This window comes from Calliphora vicina, chromosome 4, assembly GCF_958450345.1.
Source record: "Calliphora vicina chromosome 4, idCalVici1.1, whole genome shotgun sequence".
In the NCBI taxonomy this organism is placed as follows: domain Eukaryota; kingdom Metazoa; phylum Arthropoda; class Insecta; order Diptera; family Calliphoridae; genus Calliphora; species Calliphora vicina.
The window spans coordinates 120,679,874-120,698,454 of NC_088783.1; the positions used below are offsets into that span (position 1 = coordinate 120,679,874).

The 18,581-nt window shown below is 32.7% G+C and overlaps 1 protein-coding gene across 1 annotated transcript; it reads right to left on the bottom strand.

The window, feature by feature from the left end:
• Positions 1-1,548: 1,548 nt before the first annotated feature.
• Positions 1,549-16,602, bottom strand: LOC135958750 (probable cyclin-dependent serine/threonine-protein kinase DDB_G0292550). Its single transcript, XM_065509645.1, has 2 exons — positions 15,640-16,602; positions 1,549-1,665 (listed from the first exon to the last, which is right to left on the bottom strand). The coding sequence occupies exons 1-2, from the start codon at positions 16,600-16,602 to the stop codon at positions 1,549-1,551; spliced, it is 1,080 nt and encodes a 359-aa protein (XP_065365717.1).
• Between the last annotated feature and the right edge of the window lie 1,979 nt (positions 16,603-18,581).

Genomic DNA, 18,581 nt, shown 5'->3' on the forward strand with positions numbered 1-18,581 from the left:
AATGTATGGAAAATGATAAAAAATAAAAACCAAATATAGAATTAAAACTACAATTCCAAAACAAAAAAAGGGTTGAAGAGGTGGTGGTTAGCAGCACCCTTTACCCCTTTTCAATAACATTTTACTATGTCCAGTTGTTCGTTTTTTGTTTTTGCACATTTATGAGACATATGAGTAATAAAAATATTCGACATTTTATTTTGATTCTAAGCAAGATTTTAGATGTATACAATTCTGTCCTCATCCCCAGATACATAACGGACGTCCTTTAGAGTTTTGCTCATTTGCCGCAACCAAAAAAACTAAAAATAACTCGTTCTGTAAAAAAGGAAGAGCAAGTACATTTAATGAGGTTGACTCTTCGTTATGGACAATGGTCGTCCTCGACAACAATAATAATTTTCATTTGGTCATCAACAAAATCATTGTATTAATATTTCTGTTTCTAGAAGTTGTTTTTGTTCTATACGAGTTTTTCAATTTTAAATATGCATCACAAGCCTCCCAAAAGGTTAAATTAAATTGACTTGACCTGTTCATAGACTCACTTTTTTAGTTTTTTTTGGTCCTAAAGCATCTTTTAGTTAAACAACGTAACGCAACAGCAGTAACAACTTTCATTTTGTCCGAAAAAAGGATGTTTGCATGTGTAAGTGAATTTTTAGTTTGTCTGTATGATGGTGCCGTCATACCCCAGGGTTACTGCCAAGTAAAATTGATTAAAAATTCACAAGCGTAACGACGATACCCTTAATAAAATACATATATCTACATAAGTACAACTAAAACTAAAAAATCTACTAAATGAAAATAAACAAAACAGAAAATTCTTGAATTGAACAGAACAGAAATTTTAATGAGCTGAAGCTGGAGTGTATTTCGTTTAGTTTTGCCGAAATTGTATGTTTTAATTATCTAGAAATGGTCAAAAGGAATTGAAAATGAAAACATTTTGCTAATAATTTATGAGCAAGAGTTTCTGGGAGGAATGATACTGGGAGTTTTGAAGGATTTGTAATTAAAAGGGTGGGAAATTGGATCACAAGAATCTTGGCTTTATTGAAAACATATTTTTGTAGAGATTTGATTTATAAATGACCTTTTTGGGTGCTACGACGAACTCAAACTATGATCGGGATTACTGGTCCCCCAGGGGAACATATCAAGGTTAGCCCAAGATTCTACGATTATTAAAATCGTTCAAATGGATGTTAGGTGTCTAAAATCTATTTGATAAAAACAAATTCAAGCTAGGTGCTCCCCAGGGGCTCTTTGTCAGTGTATAGTTAATTTTGTTTGTATACTAATTAAATCCTTTTCAATCCATTCAAGTGCTTCACAAGTGCCTTCAATTGTTCACATATTGTTCAAATTTCTCTTACTTTCATTTTCATTTAACAAAAAAAAAATCTCTCCAACTCACTCTGTTTTCACATTAACACAAAAACGCATAAAAATCTACTTCAATTATAGACAAAAGCAAACAAACAAATAAATAACCGCTTAAAATAGACTCTCAGCACTCATGTTTAATGATTTTTGCAAACATTAAAACCAAAAACCAACTTCATTATCATCAACAACAATAACAACAAAATAATCATTATTATCATCATCATCAGCAGCAGCAGTAGCATCATCATCAACGTGACCATCAACATTATCCTTTACATCAATAGAAAACATAGCAAAAAAAAAAATACTCATACTCTCTGCCACACATGCAATATGGCTGTTGTATGAAAATCCGTTAACCAACCATAGAGGCTCAAAATAATCGACCGCGAAATCCGCGTTAATATGCTGCAATTGATAACCCCCCTCCTCACAGATGTCTGACAATACCACCTACAAAAACACCAATTTTATAAACACACGCACACTAAACACAACAACAAGTGATGGTGACGCCAAACAACAGCAACAACAACAACAAAAACTAAGTATTGGACAAAATAACGGACTATAGAAAGTGATAAACGAGTTTTAAACAAATACACACACAATGGCTCTCGTACCCCCCAGTATCTCTCTCTCTCTTCCTGTTTTTCACATAAACTCGCGTATAACTGTAAATACTCTTCCAAACACATAACAGGCCCCCACTACTCCTCTCTCACTATGAGATTATTTATGTAACACAGAGAGTAGGGTTTAGTAAAAGACTATGTTGTGAGTGCAGTGAACAAACGAAAAAAAATCCTTAAAAAACAAATAGAAAAATCCCCCACAATTAAATGAAACTGTGCAAAATTGCACAAAAGGTCATGAAGAAGAGTATTAAAATAAAAACATTGCAAAAAATAGACACACATATATGGTACAAAAAAAAAAGAAAATAAAAACATGTTTGAACATGACAGGTGGCATATGAAATCAAATAATGACAAATTTTTTGGGGGGCCAATGCATGGTACGCTTTATATTTACAGGCAATAAAATTGAACTCTTCATGCAGATGAAGGTTTTATAAATGTAATTTTTAAGTTATTTTTGTATGGTCTTGATTAATTAAGCAAGTAGAGTTAGGTTAAGGGACCCCATTTTAATGGTGTTAAGGGACCGCATTTTAACCAGGACTTTTTACTAATGAAGTAGTACTTGATCTCAACCTGAGATATCCATGTATCAATCAGTACAGGCGTGGATCCAGGGGGGATAGGAAATTACCCACCCCCAAAACCTAAAACTTTTAATATACAAAATGTAAAATTAATTTTACTTTATTTACACTCCCCGCCACAATTATTGACCTGGATACGTGCCTGGTTCAGTATAAATTTTCCCAAAAACATATGTCCTCTTAATAGTAGATGAAAAATTATTTCATCTTTCCGAAAGTCCCTATAGTTTTAATTTATATCTGTAGCTATCATTAGTCTGAACATCTGTGTCTGATTACTGTTAATTTTCTCCATGATCCTAGTAGCAGCGACAGTAATTAGTAAGTGCTGGCTCACACACGTCAAGTTTACTTGCGCAAATCTTGAGGTTATAGAAGATAGAGGAGAGGATATTGGAAATATACTAGCAGCAGCTGCAATAATCAGTAAGTGCAGGTTCACACACGTCAAGTTTACGTGCGAAAGTCTTCAGTTTGTAGAAAATAGAGGAGAGGAGATTAGAAAGATTTTCCTCTTTTTCATCCTCTCTCTTCTATAAACTCAAAACTTGCTCTAGTAAACTTGACGTGTGTGAATCAGCACTAAAAGAAAATCCAAGTTTACTTCTACATTCAGGTACCATTTAGCACTTACTTAAGCCTAGAAATGTATCTAATTAAAGATTGTAAATTTCATAGAGCATATCTCATCGAGAGGTTTATATGTGTCGTATTTTCGCCATCTAGTTTTAATTATTTGAAGAAGGCTAAAGATTCCATTTAAAATTGAACAAAGCGACATTGCTTGCCCGCTCAATACTATAGTAGTCTCTATAACGCTGTCAGCAGGCTCCTAATATCTCAAGATTATGAGCTATAAGTCGCCCAGAGCTTATCTCTTTGAGATGCTAACATGTGTCACATTTGCACGGTCTTTGAACTGTTGGAGGTTACACTTTGAAACGTCGAAAGTGCAATTGTTCTAACTTAACTCATCATCACAAAGGTAGTCTTTAATTGCAGGAATCCAAGCTGGTTTTAAGTCAAATAACAGGTTCAGTATAGACAGTTCTTCTTTACACTTGTCGACTAGAATAGAATACTTGCGGCTCTGTGAACGCAAGTATTCCATTTTAGAAAATGGAGATGGAAGTCCCATGATTTTCCAAAATGACGTCATTCACACATCTAAGTGGATATTCTACTATTAAATTCTATTTATGCCGAGATGAGTGATAGAAGAATCGAGTGGATTTCTACAAAAATATCAATATTTCCCTAAATATTGTAGTCTACATGACTTAGAGACCGCCAGTATCTTCTTTCGAAAAAAAAAAAAAAAAATTGGATCGAGGACTCATGGTCTCCAAAGAAGACGTTAGAGCCTTCATTCATGTTGGTGGTTATTCTGCGGAAAATAAATCTTCAACTAAAACCATTTGAAGCTTGATCATTTGATATGAAATTTTTGATCCAATTGATTGGTTCAGGAAGGTGCAGCAAATTTAATATCTCTGCAAGACAGTTACGTTCTCAATTCCCAGCACACAGTTGAGGAAAGTTACGGCGCATTAATAAATGATAGCCGTAAGATAGGACAAGTATCCTATCATAGGATATTCTGTGGAGAATAAACCTTCAAATAAAACCTTTTGTATGAAAAGTTTTAGATTCAATTGATTGGTTCAGGAAGTTGCAGGAAATTCAGTAGCTTTGCATGACAGTACGTTCTCAATTCCCAGCACAAAGTTGAAGGAAGTCTCGGCTCAGGTTTAAATGATAGCATAAGGAAGGCGGAACAAGTATCCTATCACAATGTATAAATGCATGTAAGTCTGGAATCCAACCTTCCGGGTTGAAAGGTTGTAGAACATTGAATATCATTATAAATTTTGTGTGCGAATTTTTAGAGTCAGCAGATGGGTACTGATATGCAGTATTTCAACTTGCTCTTTAAATATCAATCCTGAGATTACACCACGCCTCATCCTAAGATCCCTAAGTATAGATTTATTAGTTAAACCACGCCATCTCCATCACCTATAGGAAGGATACAGCACCTTTAATACCCTATAAGAAGAGTAGGAATGTGGGTGCAGGAAAATCCTTGCTTATATTCTAATTAAATTTAGAACCTCTCATGAAGTAGTAATAATGCTCCAGATAAATCTCTAATCGGCAGTATTTTCACCTAAAGAATGCTAGCCTCCTTAGAAGGATGTAGGACTATCACAGGGAGAGTCCAGAGACTACAACACAACTCAAGTTAGACCCTCCAGTGTAGTTTAAAATCCATTTGTTAAACCATGCTCTCCTTTCGCTCCTGTAAGGATATATAATTTTTAATGTGAGTGTAGGAATTGAGAACAGCAACCTGAAATTTATTGCTGATATTCCAATTCCGCACAATTAGAGGATATAGCCATTAAGGAGTAGATCTATAGAGAACAAGTAATACGCAATGTATCTGTGATTTCAGTGGAAGTAAATCTTTGAATTTTGTATAGTGGATCTACGAACCATTCTTTACCTTGTTACGATCGACCTTGCTAGCGATCCAAATGACAATATGGCTCATATTATTATTGTATCTTAGGGCGTACTTTTCACCGAATATATTGTATTTGCCACAGGTACCAATCATAAGTTGGTGCTGGTTCAAACACGTCAAGTCGACTTGCGCAAGTCTTGAGTTTGTAGATGAGAGAGCTGATTGGAAAGATGTTCCTCTTTTTCTTCCTCTCTCTTCTATAAACTCAAGACTTGCTCAAGTTAACTTGACGTATGTGAACCAGCGCTTGAAATATTATTGAAGTCACCTCTTAAGTCTAATAAATCGGTTCTCATATATCCTGTGAGTTTGCTTCAAACTGGTACTTGAAGTCTGATTAAATCTAATGTTTCCCAGTTTCTGATCACCTATTATTCGCTATTTTTTTGTAAAACCCAATATTTTGGAACACAATTTAAGTAAATCTGATTGTCCTCCTGTAGCTCCTTTAAAAGTCTAACCTAATTTAAGTCTCCTCAAATCCAGCCTTTATAAAAATCTCTTTAAAAACTGACCAACTTAACTGCCTGAATAACTTTTTATTTAAATGTCTACCGAAACTCATGCTTTAAAACGTTTGTATAAGTTTTAGAGGGGTGTTAGCAGCCGTCTGTATTAGTGTGTTAGAAAATACTTTTGTATTTGCCACGCAAATATGACAAATGTTAGAGTGTTAAGTCATTTTTCAAAAACAAAACAAAAAAAAATATGGAAAAAAAGTAACAACAAAACATTTGAAAATGTTATTATTTTTGGCGCGCGCGGACATTTAAATTCGCACAGAAATTTTCCCATACACCTACATTTACACTCGCAAAGGAAGTAAGAACACATACGCATTTTTTGGGCTAAAAGGGAAGTAAGTCGGCCACATAGTCAGCCAGACAGTATAACAGTCAAACCGTCAGTCAGTCATCATCATCATCAGGAGGAACAACAACATCATGAATGTTTTCCAGCAGCAGCAGCATAAACAGTTGTTTGTACATTTATTGTGGCAACAACAAACAACTCATCCTTGTTGTAACACATTATAATTTTCGTTTTCAACCATGTTGTTGTTAGCTTACTTCTGCTTTTTTTTTCTTTTTTCTTATTTGGTGAAATGAGCGCTTAAAGGGCGTTTTGTTGTTGTTTTACATCTAATTGCGTTGATTACAATGACGGGCAGTGGCTGTACAATGAGTACAACATTTTAATGCAGTCACTCTGTACAACAATGTTTAATGTTTTAGGAGACGAAAAAAAACAACAAGCCAACAATGAAAATTATGGTCATGATGATGATGTTGAAGCTAAGGACATTTTAGCTGGTTTTTTATTATAATAATTTCAGTAATAATGATGTTGCTCTCTCACACACTCAAGTTTTACAAAACAAACTAAATTTAAATCCCCCAAAAAATTATATATGAGCTACTAACTTGATTTTTTTTTTGTATTTTCACTCTACATGAGACTTTAAGTGTTTAAGTAATAACAGCAACATTAGCTGGCTAAAAAAAATACGCGATTTCTTCTTGTTGTTTTTATGTTTGCAATTTTTGCAAAGGGGGTTGTTTTTGTTTAGCTTTAGCTTTAGCAAAAACCAAAAAAAAATAAGAAAAAAATTAAGGTTAATTTTTTGTTTGTTTTGTGTGTTAACTGGCTCTAATACGTTTAAATTTCAAGGTCATACTACAGAAACACATGATGATAAACAACAGGTTTGTTTTTGGGCAAAATTTTGCAAAAAAAAATAAAGAAATATAAAAAACCAGAGCATGGTTTAAGGGGTTTTAAAGTGATTTTTTTTATAAAAATTAAAGCATACTTTTAGGGTTTCATGTAAGAAATAAACAAAAATCTAAACAAATCAGATAACACAAAACCTTGAAACATATATTAGGGCTTCTACCAATTTTTTTTAAAAAATGGTGCATACTTTTAGTTGTTTGTAAATTTTTTTTGGAAAATTGTTGCATACTTTTAGGGTTTTATTAAAAAGTTTATGAAATTTATCTAAAAACTAATTTAACCTTGGTCAGAGAGTAATTCTAATGGAACTTCAGACCCAATTGCTCTCAAATACGCCTGCATTCCTGTTAGCTACCAGGTTTGGTATGGTATATTCCTTTAGAGGTTCATGTAAGAAATAAACAAAAATCTAAACAAATCTGATAACACAAAACCTTGAAACATATATTAGGGTTTGGACAAAATTTAAAAAAAAAATGTTGCATACTTTTAGGGTTTTGTTTAGGTTATATTAGGACTTGGTCAAAAATTTTAAAATTGTTGCATACTTTTAGGGGTTTTATTAAAAAGTCTATGAAATTTATCTAAAAACTAATTTAACCTTGGTCAGAGAGTAATTCTAGTGGAACTTCAGACCCAATTGCTCTCAAATACGCCTGGTATATTCCATTAGGGGTTCATGTAAGAAATAAACAAAAATCTAAACAAATCTGATAACACAAAACCTTGAAACATATATTAGGTTTTGGACAAAATTTTAAAAAAATGTTGCATACTTTTAGGGTTTTGTTTAGGGTTTATTAGGACTTGGTGAACATTTTTAAAATTGTTGCATACTTTTAGGGGTTTTATTAAAAAGTCTATGAAATTTATCTAAAAACTACTTTAACCCGGGCTCGAAAAAAGGCTACAACCCTGGTTTGGTATGGCATATTCCTCTCGCCACTTGCTGAAATAATCCCTCTGCACTAGAAGTAAAAGGTGTCCGGTTTCACTGACAAGGAAAGTGCCTGATACACAAATTGGGATACCCAGGATTTCGTTTTACTTAGTCCTGGGATGCGATAAATTGATCAACGGCTTATAAAACCTCAACTAAATAAAACCGTTGTTTTAACTTTTTTATGATTTTTGTCATACCAAGATGACCACCACTGGGACATTTACATTGGGCCCAATATGATTTCATGAAAGGACATTCACAGGATATTTTATAGGTCCTAGGTCTGCTGTTTTGGCGAACTTACATTTCACCAGTATGACATAATTTTTTTGCGCCTCCGACCAATCTTCATTTCATTGCGAACATGCTGCATTGCTTTCCTTCAGTATTTGTACAATGTTTGCATTCTATGTTGCAGGACCGTCTTGAGAGTATGTCTGCCATGCTTCCCACCTATCCTGTGATCATTGCTAAAACATTGATCTCAAGCAGTTCAATACAACGAGCCAGCTTTTCTTCAGCATTTTGATGTTCCATTCAGATGTAATACATTCAGGTCAAGCAAATTGTTCCGTCGCATAATTCTCTGAAAAGTAGTATCAGTTTGGTTTCTGCCCATATAGAATTCATATCTCGAATGTCTGTCTAGACAATTTTAAAAATAAAAAATTTAAAAATCTTACTTTTTTTAAACCAAAGACTTTTCAATCCCTGTCAAATAAACATAAGGTCATTATAGATATTCTTTATTTAATGCTTGTTGTATTCTATTTCACCTTCTTTCTGATAAATTTCACCCCTAATACCCAAAATTATGCTGCCTTCAAACAAAAGCTTTTCATTTACAAAAATTTACTCAATTTCAAACCCACCATTAACATTTGTATGGAACTTCACTCAAACTCATTATGAAAAACAAGGGGAAATTTTTTATTATGTTCGAATTTCGAAAATTAAGGGGAGTAAGTCTTTGTTGTCCAACAGCTTTTAGAGCAAGAGTAAAAGAGTGATAGCAAAGAAAGGTGGATATACTTTTACTAAAAGTATATTAGAAAAAATAGCATAAACAAAGGATTTCATGAATCTTAAATAGGATAAATTATTGTCTGGTGTTTGAGTAGTTGTTTGTATAAATACATTGTTGTTAAGGCAGCAGGGAGCTGGGGCTAAAATGGAAACAAAGAGGTTTGGTAGCAAAATAATCAAATGCTTAGTATTGGAAAATATCATAGATAAAATTAAGATAATTTGGTCATCTCGGGAATTTTGAATTCTAAAGAAAAAAAAAAAAATAGAATTTTTTTATGAAAATGAAAAAAAAAATAATTTGCTGTGTAACTGTGTTCTGTGTTCAGTGTTCTGTTTGAAACTTCGCACAAATATATAAGAGACTTAGCCAATTATCATACTCTTTTTTAGAATATTTAAACAGAATTACTTTGCGAGATACAAGGATTTCAATAAACAATGACCTTTGACCTCTTTTTAGATATCCTTTAGATCTTTAAGCTCTGTAACTTGGAAATGAATTGAGTATTTAATTTGAATCTTTCCACAAATATACAAAATACTATGCTAATTATCATAAACTTTTTAGATTATCTGGAAATAAATAGTTTGCGAGATACAAGGCTTTGAATTATAAATGAACTTTGACCTTTTTAAATAAAAATCAGGTATGCTCATTATCTATATATATACAAATGAAATGGTCCATGTATTTAATGGCATCACGTGAGAACGGCTGGAGCGATTTGGCTGATTTTTTTTATTCGATTCGAAATTTCCAGGAGATGGTTCGTAAAGAAAATTCAAATAAAACTCTGAAATTTTTATTTTTTTGAGTCCAGTCAACTCTCATAAAATAGCTCCCTAAAGTATGCAGTACAAATTTATATATTTTATTTGCAAATAAATAAGAACAGGCAGGAGTATGTGGGTTGGTGAAACTTGAAGAACTAACATTAGTAAAAGCTAGCGGGTGAAGCCGGGCGGGTCAACATTAAATATTTTATACGAAAATATAAAATTTTTTAGTATATTTAGCAGTATAACTAGGAAATGAATGGAGTGTTTAGCTTGAAACTTTCCACAAATATAAAAGAGACTTTGGTAATTAAAATACTTTTTTTTAGAATGTCAAAAAAGAAATAGTTTTTGAGATATAAACATTTTAATAAATGATGACCTTTGACCTTTTTTTTCATAAAATGCAATATGTCCATTATTTGAAAGCAATATTATCAGATTTTAAATGAAATTCAAACAAAAAGGTTTTGTCTTATTATGTTATAGCTACAAGAGACTTTTTAAGGAGTTGTTTAGCCTTTACAACAAGTGATGTTAGTTTTATCAAAGTAATGACTTATTTAAGACCCTATTTGCAGGATTACATGATAAATAGTTGGCTTTAATGATATAATCGGGTTGAAGTAATGATTTCAAATGTTTTTAAGGAGTCCTTAGCTAGTAATGTACATTTCTTATCAATTTGTTCCCTGATTACTTTTCTATAGCATACCTTAGGGCTGTTTTAAAGACTATTAACTGAAGCATAGTTTTTTAACTCTTAACTAAAGCATAAATTTCAATCACTAATAACAACAATTCTAAAACAAACAATTTCTATAGTTTTCAAAATCAGTTAAACAAAGAGTAATGTAGGTTTCCGCTAAGGATAGATTTTCTGCAAATTGAAATCCAAACAAAGACTTTCATATACCATACAGCATAAAAAATAGCGCACAAATATCTAACTGCATACTTAGAAATGACAAAAACAAAAATTCTAAACTAAACAAAATCCATTGAATAAGGATTTTATTTTATTTATTGTATATTCACAGAAATAACAACAAGGACTTTTCAACAATCATCATCCATACTCAAAGTTTACATTCTCATATATGATTGTGCGATGATTTCTATTTATATTTGGAAATTTAGCTATGGCTTCCTTTATTAAAGCCCCCTGTTTTACCTCCTCCATTAAATTTATTTTAATTATTGCCAAAGATTTTTGTAGTTTGTTGTTCATATAGGAAAAGTATTTATATAAAGGATTCCATGAATGAATGACTGACTGTTTGTCTGTGTTGAATGTTTATTTATTTAAATTCCTACAGTATTTGTATAAATGAATAGTTTTTGATTTTTGCATTTTACTTTCTTAACAATTTCTAAGAGTATTGAATGTTTATAATGGGGAGTTAAGTCTTTGGTGGGTCTTAGTTTAACTAGTTTTTCAAAAATGTCTAAAACATAAATTTTTCTGCGTAACCCTTTTTTATAGCGTGTTGTATTTGGTGTTAGTATTGGTTTAAATAAATCTTTATTGTAAGGAGAAGTCTTTTTTGCTTTTTCAAAAGGATAATGTCTATGAGGAATCGTAGTAATTGTGGTAATAGAAATAGGGGATTTAGAGAAACAAAGGTTTAATTTGTTGGCATTTTTGAATAAATAAAGGCTAGAAGTTTAAACATAAATATAGTTTTGCGCGTCCTCTAATTAAGTTTCATAGTCAAGCCTTGTTAAATAAGGATGTCTTAAATTATGTTTAATAAAATTCAGATTTTTAAAGAAGTTTTAAGGAAAAAGTTCGAAAATTTCGTAGTCAGAATGTGAAGTTTACTTCGTGAAGATATAAACTGAAAAATTCTAGGAGATTGGATCAATTGGTGATGCTAAACACTCTGGATAAACAAAAACTAGACGTTCAAATGTCAATATCGAAGCAGTGATTGAGAGTGTTGGTGAAAGTCCAGGAAGATCAATTTCGCCTTGTAGACAAGAATTGCAAATCTCCAGATGCTCTCTATAGCGAATACTCACTGAAGATCTGCGTCTCCATATTTACAACTTTCAATTTACACAAGAAATGAAGCCTAATGACCATGCTAAGTGAAGAGAGTACATCGTATGGCGTAGTGAGCATCAACAAAAGGATTATGAGCAAAAGCATTCTAAACTATGATGCCCAATTTTACCTGCATGGCTTTGTTGATGCATTTTGGGATTTAGAAAACTCAAAAGTGATTGTCGAAAGACAAATACATCCACAAAGTGTCACTGTTTGATTCGAAGTTTGTGCTGGAGACATGCACTGGCAGTGAGCTATCGCCCGAAGACGTTGTAATGAAAAGTTGAAAAGTTGTCCAAAACCTTAATTTCGTTCAGCTCACTTGGGTTCAATAAACGTTCCCTTTGTGATACCTGAAAGGAGAATGAAAACAGAAAAGAAGAAAAAGGTGAAATCTATAGATTGAGTTATAGTGAAGTTAGCCAGAGTAGAGTGTAGAGAAAGAGAGGAGAAGGAGGAGAGGGGTTAAGAATTCAAAGAATTCGAAAAACGCAGACCATCATAGGATGGTTGCTGGGTCCCTAAGAGGTAAAGTTTGCGTGACCGGTCTTGCCAACCATCCGCTTTCCCTGATAAAGGCGTTCCTTCACAGATAACCCGGAGAGAGTACTGAAGAATCTATCACCCAAGAGCTTAGCACGTAGATCACCCAATGCCGGGCAGTTACAAAAGAAGTGTAGGATGGTTTCTTCCTCGTTCTGACAACTTCTACAGAAGTCATGCTAAGGTAACCCAAGTCTTGCGGCATGAGTACCGAAAGTGCAGTGACCGATGATCATCGCAACCAAGTTGCTCAGTCGTATTCGTTGCAACCGAAGTAGATACGACGTGCGTTTACAGTCCAACGCAGGTCATATCATCCTCGTAAAGGCATAGGTGGGTTCATTACCCCAACTTGCTTGGGCAAGTTGGTAATACGCGTCATGTATCAATTTCTTGCAGGTTGATAACGGGATTCCACAGAGGAAGTCTATTTCGTCGTCCGAAATCAAGACACCTCTTCCCGCCAAGTAATCGGCAATACAATTGCCCTCATTGTCCCTGTGTCCACGTACCCATGTGAGTACAACTGTCGAATGTCTCGCCATCTCATTTAAGGATGTCCGGCATTCCTGGACCATATTCGATGCTGTATAAACACCTACAAGTTGAAATAAGTCGCTGTTTTAAACAGCTTACCGAAGTTGGAAGAAGCTCCTGTTTCGAACAGTCGACCGAAGTCACTGTCTTGAATATTTATCGACTGTTGCTGTATTAAACCAAGTCTCATTAATTCTACCGAAATCCCTGTAACAGTCGACCACCGAAATTGCTCTATTGAATGGTCGGCAAAGTCGCTATATTGAACAGTTGGCAGATGCTCCTGTGTTGAACGGTCGACCGAAGATACTGACCGAAATCGCTGTTTTAAACAGCCCACCGAATTCACGGTCTGGCTGTCTGATATTGTTGTATTGAATATCAGACAGCCTTCTTCAACTGCCAACTGAAATCGCTGTATGGAATCGTTTGCCCTTCGAATCTGTCTTTATCAATCAACCGAAGTATTGAACAGTTGGTCCTTCGGAACAATCGACCGAAGTTGCTGTACTAAACAGAAATCGCTGTTTGCCCTTCGAATCTGTCTTTATCAGTCAACCGAAGTATTGAACAGTTGGTCCTTCGGAACAATCGACCAAAGTTGCTGTACTAAACAGTTGGCCAAAGAACCTGCTTTGAACACGAGGCCTAATCCTCAGCCATGCAAAGACCACTAACGTCGCTTTATGAAATAGTTCCACTTTCGGATGTTGTTCCACCAACAAATTTTGGTCCAACCAAATTGTTTCCACCAAAGAATATTTTTTCTCAAACATTTTTTTTCTAGAGAATTTTTCAACCAAAATTCTCTGACCATCGAAAACTCAAAATTTTTTTTTTTTCCATAAAAAAATTTCGGAAATTTTTCAAGGACACTTTTGTTTTCATCAACATTTTTTTTCAATGTTTTCCTAGATTTTATATATTTTTTTTTTAATTTTTGAAAAATAAATTTTTTTTTTTGGAAAAAAATTTAGAATATTTCATAAAATATTCCTTTTAAGCTGAAGAGTTTAAAAATATCACAACAGTTACTTGTTTTTTCCTTATTATTCTATTTGAAGAACGAAACATCTCTAAATTCCTGCCTACTTATAGGCTTTTAAGCTAATACAACTTCCATTGCCTACCTTAAGGCTGCAAAATATATTTAATTAGCATTTGTTCACTTTTTTTTCTGCTATTTTATTATTATTATTACATGTTTTTCTGTGAAAAACAACAAGCTTGTTTTTTTATAATTTTAATTACATTTCCTTTGTAAAAACTCAAAAATGCATTACATATGTAAGTGTAGCTGCCAGTTTTTTCCCTCCCCTTTTATATCTCTACTTTGGAAACAAACCGCTGGTATGCTCATGTGTAATGTATAATGTAATCTTTGTTGCTCAAAAGAATATTCTTTTAAAAACATTAAAATTTTAATTTAATATGATTAGCATTTGTTTTGGTAGAGTCATCATCGTCTAGTAGGTAGAGAATATATACCTAGATGGCATATTTGCAAGCTTTATGTGGTCACTTTTAAAAAGGATGTTGCTTGCTTCTTTTTTGCAGCTTTTTGTTTTGGTAGTTTAATGCTGTTTCTTATTCGTGCTTTCGTATTGTGTTGGCTATTGTCCAAAAAGGTGTTCCTTAATAAGCCTTTTGATGCGTAAAGTGTTTTTGGTTTTTTGTTATATGTTTTACTTTATTTTTTGTAAAGACACAGTGTTAGTGTTTGTTTAATATTAACAGCAGCTAAGTATAACTAAGTTGTAGCAGTTAAACCATGGAGAGGCGCTAATGTTTCCAAAATTTTTATGGAAACTTATTTTCTAGAGTCTCTAGGATTTTTAAATGCTTAAAATTGGAAACTAATTATGATTATGGGTTGTTGTTTAAATGCTTGGTTAATGATTGATTCTCCTGAAAGGGTTAAGAGCACTGACTCACCAAAAAAGAGCACAAAACTGTTATGTATCCTTTTAATATGATTAACACACGTTGCTAGGCTGAGTATATGTAGCTGCATTTGTTTTTGTTTATTTTAGTGTTTAATTTTAATGAATTTACTAAAAATAAAAACCATACAATTCAACACAACACCACAACACACACATACATTTAGTTGCTTAAAAACCCCTTAAAATAGGCAGAGTTTTTTTTCCTCATACGCATCTTTAAACACATTTAAAGAGCTGTGTATATTGTAGCAGCTAATTGGCCTTAGTACTTGTACTAAACATTTTAACTGTCTTATTTCTGTCTGTTTTAATTGGCTGGCAATTGTAGATCTCAAAGTTTATATAATGCAGCCTAACAATATGCAGCAGTGTTTTTTCTTTTACATTTATAAAATGCTTTTGCTTATCTTTTGCCAACAACAACAAAAAAAGTGTCATATTTAAACATGTTATTTTTTTTTTTTTTTTTTTTTTTTTTTTTTTTCTCAATATTTATCTTTATTCAATATTTAATTTTACATTATATCTTAAATCTAAACCCGCGAAACCCTATGGGTTTGTCTGCAGGAAATTATGATAAAAAGTTTTTGAAACTTATTCAATTTTTAATTTAAATGAGAAAGATTTTGAATATTTACAATAATTCATTCATTGTGAACTGACAAAAAAAGTTTTTAAAAGTTTTTTCCTTTTTTGGGCATTTAGTATATTTAAAAGATTTAGTGGCAATTTATTGAAAATGTTTGGCAAAGCTACTTCAAGACAATTTTTTCCATAGTTGTTGAAAAAGCGCTCGACCTTGAAACGTCCTTCTGCTCTACGTCTTGTATTGTATTGGTGATCAATTGGCTTAAGGAACCTCGGGTCGTTATAAAATTCGATTGCTAATGTTATGCGGTATATGTTTTTAACATTTAATACATGTTGGTCCTTAGCAATGTTGTTGGCATTATCGATGATGTTGTTGTTGGTGTTATTATTTGTGTTAAACGTGTTGACGTTGTTGTTGCTGGTGTTGTTGTTGATGTTTGCGTTATGTATGCTGTTGCTGATGTTGTTGATGTTGTTATTGCTGCTGATGTTATTGTTACTGATGTTGTTGTTGCTTCTGGTGTTGTTGTTTATGTTCCTGTTGACGATGTTGTTGTTGATATTAGTATTATGGCTGTTGTTGCTGATGTTGTTTATGTTGTTGTTGCTGATGTTAGTGTTGCTGATGATGTTGTTGCTGATGTTGTTGTTGATACTATTAAAGTTGTTGATGTTTGAGTTGTGATTGTAGTTATTGCTGTTGTTGTTTTGATTTTTTTGAGAGAACCGGTGATTCTTCTTAAGAATTTTTAAAATACGATCCTGGGTACTCTGTAACAGTCTGCAATGTGTTGCACTTCCCCAGGCTGCAATTCCATGCCTTATATATGATTCTACCATTGAAAAATATGCTTGCCTTAGTACGCTATATGTGGCACAGTTGCTTAAATGGTACATCATATACGCTGATTTTCGAAGCTTTTTCTGAAGGTTTTCTACATGAACATTCCATTTGAAATGATTATCAACATATACTCCCAGGTATTTATATGATGTAACCAATTCAATATATGTTGTACAAGTATCATTGTTCTGGTTGTTGGTGTTATGTAAGCATGTTAGTTCGTGGAATTTTAGCTGGATGTTGTGTTGTTCAAAGTGTGTGGGCTTAATATGCATTATTTTAGTTTTTCTTGAGTTTATGTTTAGGCCATTATCATGGCACCATTTTGTGGCTACATTCAATTGATTTTGCATAATCTCAGTGGCGAGGTGAATGTTTTTGTTTGAAACAACTACAGCAGTATCGTCTGCATATGCAAAAGTTGTACTTTGTTGCATAGCATTGAGCATGTCATTTGCGTATAGAATATAAAGTACTGGGCCAAGTTTCGAACCCTGTGGGACACCATAATCAATTGAAACCTCTTCACTTAAAGTGTTATTGATTTTGATGCGATACGATCTGCAATCGAGATAGCTTTTAAACCATTTTAAAATATTACCTCGTATTCCATTTCTTTCTAATATTTGGACAAGTTTAGTGTGAGATAGAGTGTCAAATGCTTTGCTAAAATCAATAAATAATACCAGGCAGTGCATTTGTTTGCTTAAGCATTTATTGATAAAGTTTGCAAAGTTTCCTAAGAGTCCGTTGATATTTTTACCTTTTTGAAATCCAAATTGGTTTTTATTAATTATTTTATACCTTTCTAGGAAATGGTTTAATCTTTTTACTACAATTTCCTCAAGTATTTTTTCTAGAACAGGTAGGATTGAAATAGGTCTGTAATTATTGTATTCGGATTTGACTCCACTCTTGTAAATTGGCCTTATAATGGAAGTTTTTAAAGATTTTGGAATAGTCGCATTTTCTAGACTGGAGTTTACAAGCTTTGTGATTATTGGTGTCAAAAAGTAAGCATTGTTTTTTATATCTTTAGGTCTTATTCCGTCAATCCCTGCTCCTTTTTTAACGTTTAGTTTACTTAAGATATTAAAGATTTCCTGTTCATTTGTGTTTTCCATGTATATAGAATTTTGAATTGCTGGTTCAAAATTGTTTATTGTTCGGATATTGCAGCTATGAATTAATTTTTGCACATTGTCCTTAAAATTTATAGCAAAATTGTTTATAATAGTGTTTATATTATCATATTTGTAATTTTTTATTATTGTTTCATCAATATTGTTTTTCTTTTTACCAACTATTTCATTTATAAGTTGCCACGTACCACGCATATTATTTCGATTTTCTATAAATTTGTTTCTGTAGAATTTGTCTTTTTCATATTTTATTTCTTTGTTTAATAAATTTCGATATTTTTTATAGTTATTTTCATAATCCTTATTGTTTCGATTATTTAGCCATTTTTTGTAAAGTTTATCGCGTATATCACATTTTTTAATTAAATTTGAACTTATCCACTCATTTTGTTTTCTATGTTTTTTGGTTTCAACCGTTTTTTTAGATTTTTCATATATTTCGGCGAATTTTTCAGAAATTTTATTGTAAATGTCAGTTGTGTTTGAGTTTTGATCTATTATTTGATTCCAGTTAGTCTCACTTATAAGTTTATTTATTTTAATATTGTTTAAACTGTAACCCTGATAATTGTTAGTTTCCGAACCCTGTATTTTTTCCATTTCTTTATACATACTACAAAAAAGAGAGTAGTGATCTGAAATCGTTGTTGTTATAATTGAAGCCTCTGCATTAGAGCTTGATTGTTGCTTTTTTATAAACATATGGTCAATGCACGTGCTAGTATTTTTGTTTACATCCTCACGTGTACTCTCATTTATCATGCATTGCAGGCCATTCGACATTATCGTGTTGAGATAATTTGTTGTTGTGATATTTACATTATTTATATCTATGTTCATATCTCCCACTACTAGAATATCATTTTTTTTGTATACTGCATTTATTGTTTGGTCAAGCTCTGTTATAAAAGAACGTACATTGAGTGATGGGGGACGGTAAATTGCAAGAAGGGAAAGCATATTGTTGTTTATATTGACATCTATTTGAAGAGATTCAAATGAGTTGGTTGGTGTACTAATCGGTGTGTAGGTGAGAGATTCTCTAACATACACCGCGATACCTCCACCTCCCTTGTTGTTCCCTTTATCATCTTTTCGGTTTAGAAAAATAGAGTTGTAACCATTAATCCTATACAGGTCGTTCTCATCGTCAGAGATATTTGTTTCTACCAAAACTATTATTTTTATTTCATTTATTATTTGTTGTATAGTTGTTAAAAATACAGAAAAATGCGAGCGTAAAGAGCGAATATTCATATAAATTAATGACAACGGATAACTTAAGA

Coding starts and splice junctions, on each gene's coding strand:
- LOC135958750 (XM_065509645.1), bottom strand. CDS start 16,602: ATGCTCAATGCTATGCAACAAAGTACAACTTTTGCATATGCAGACGAT. Junction 1,666..15,639: donor ACATTGCTAAGGACCAACAT/GTATTAAATGTT, acceptor ATTGATGTAAAG/GATAATGTTGATGGTCACGT.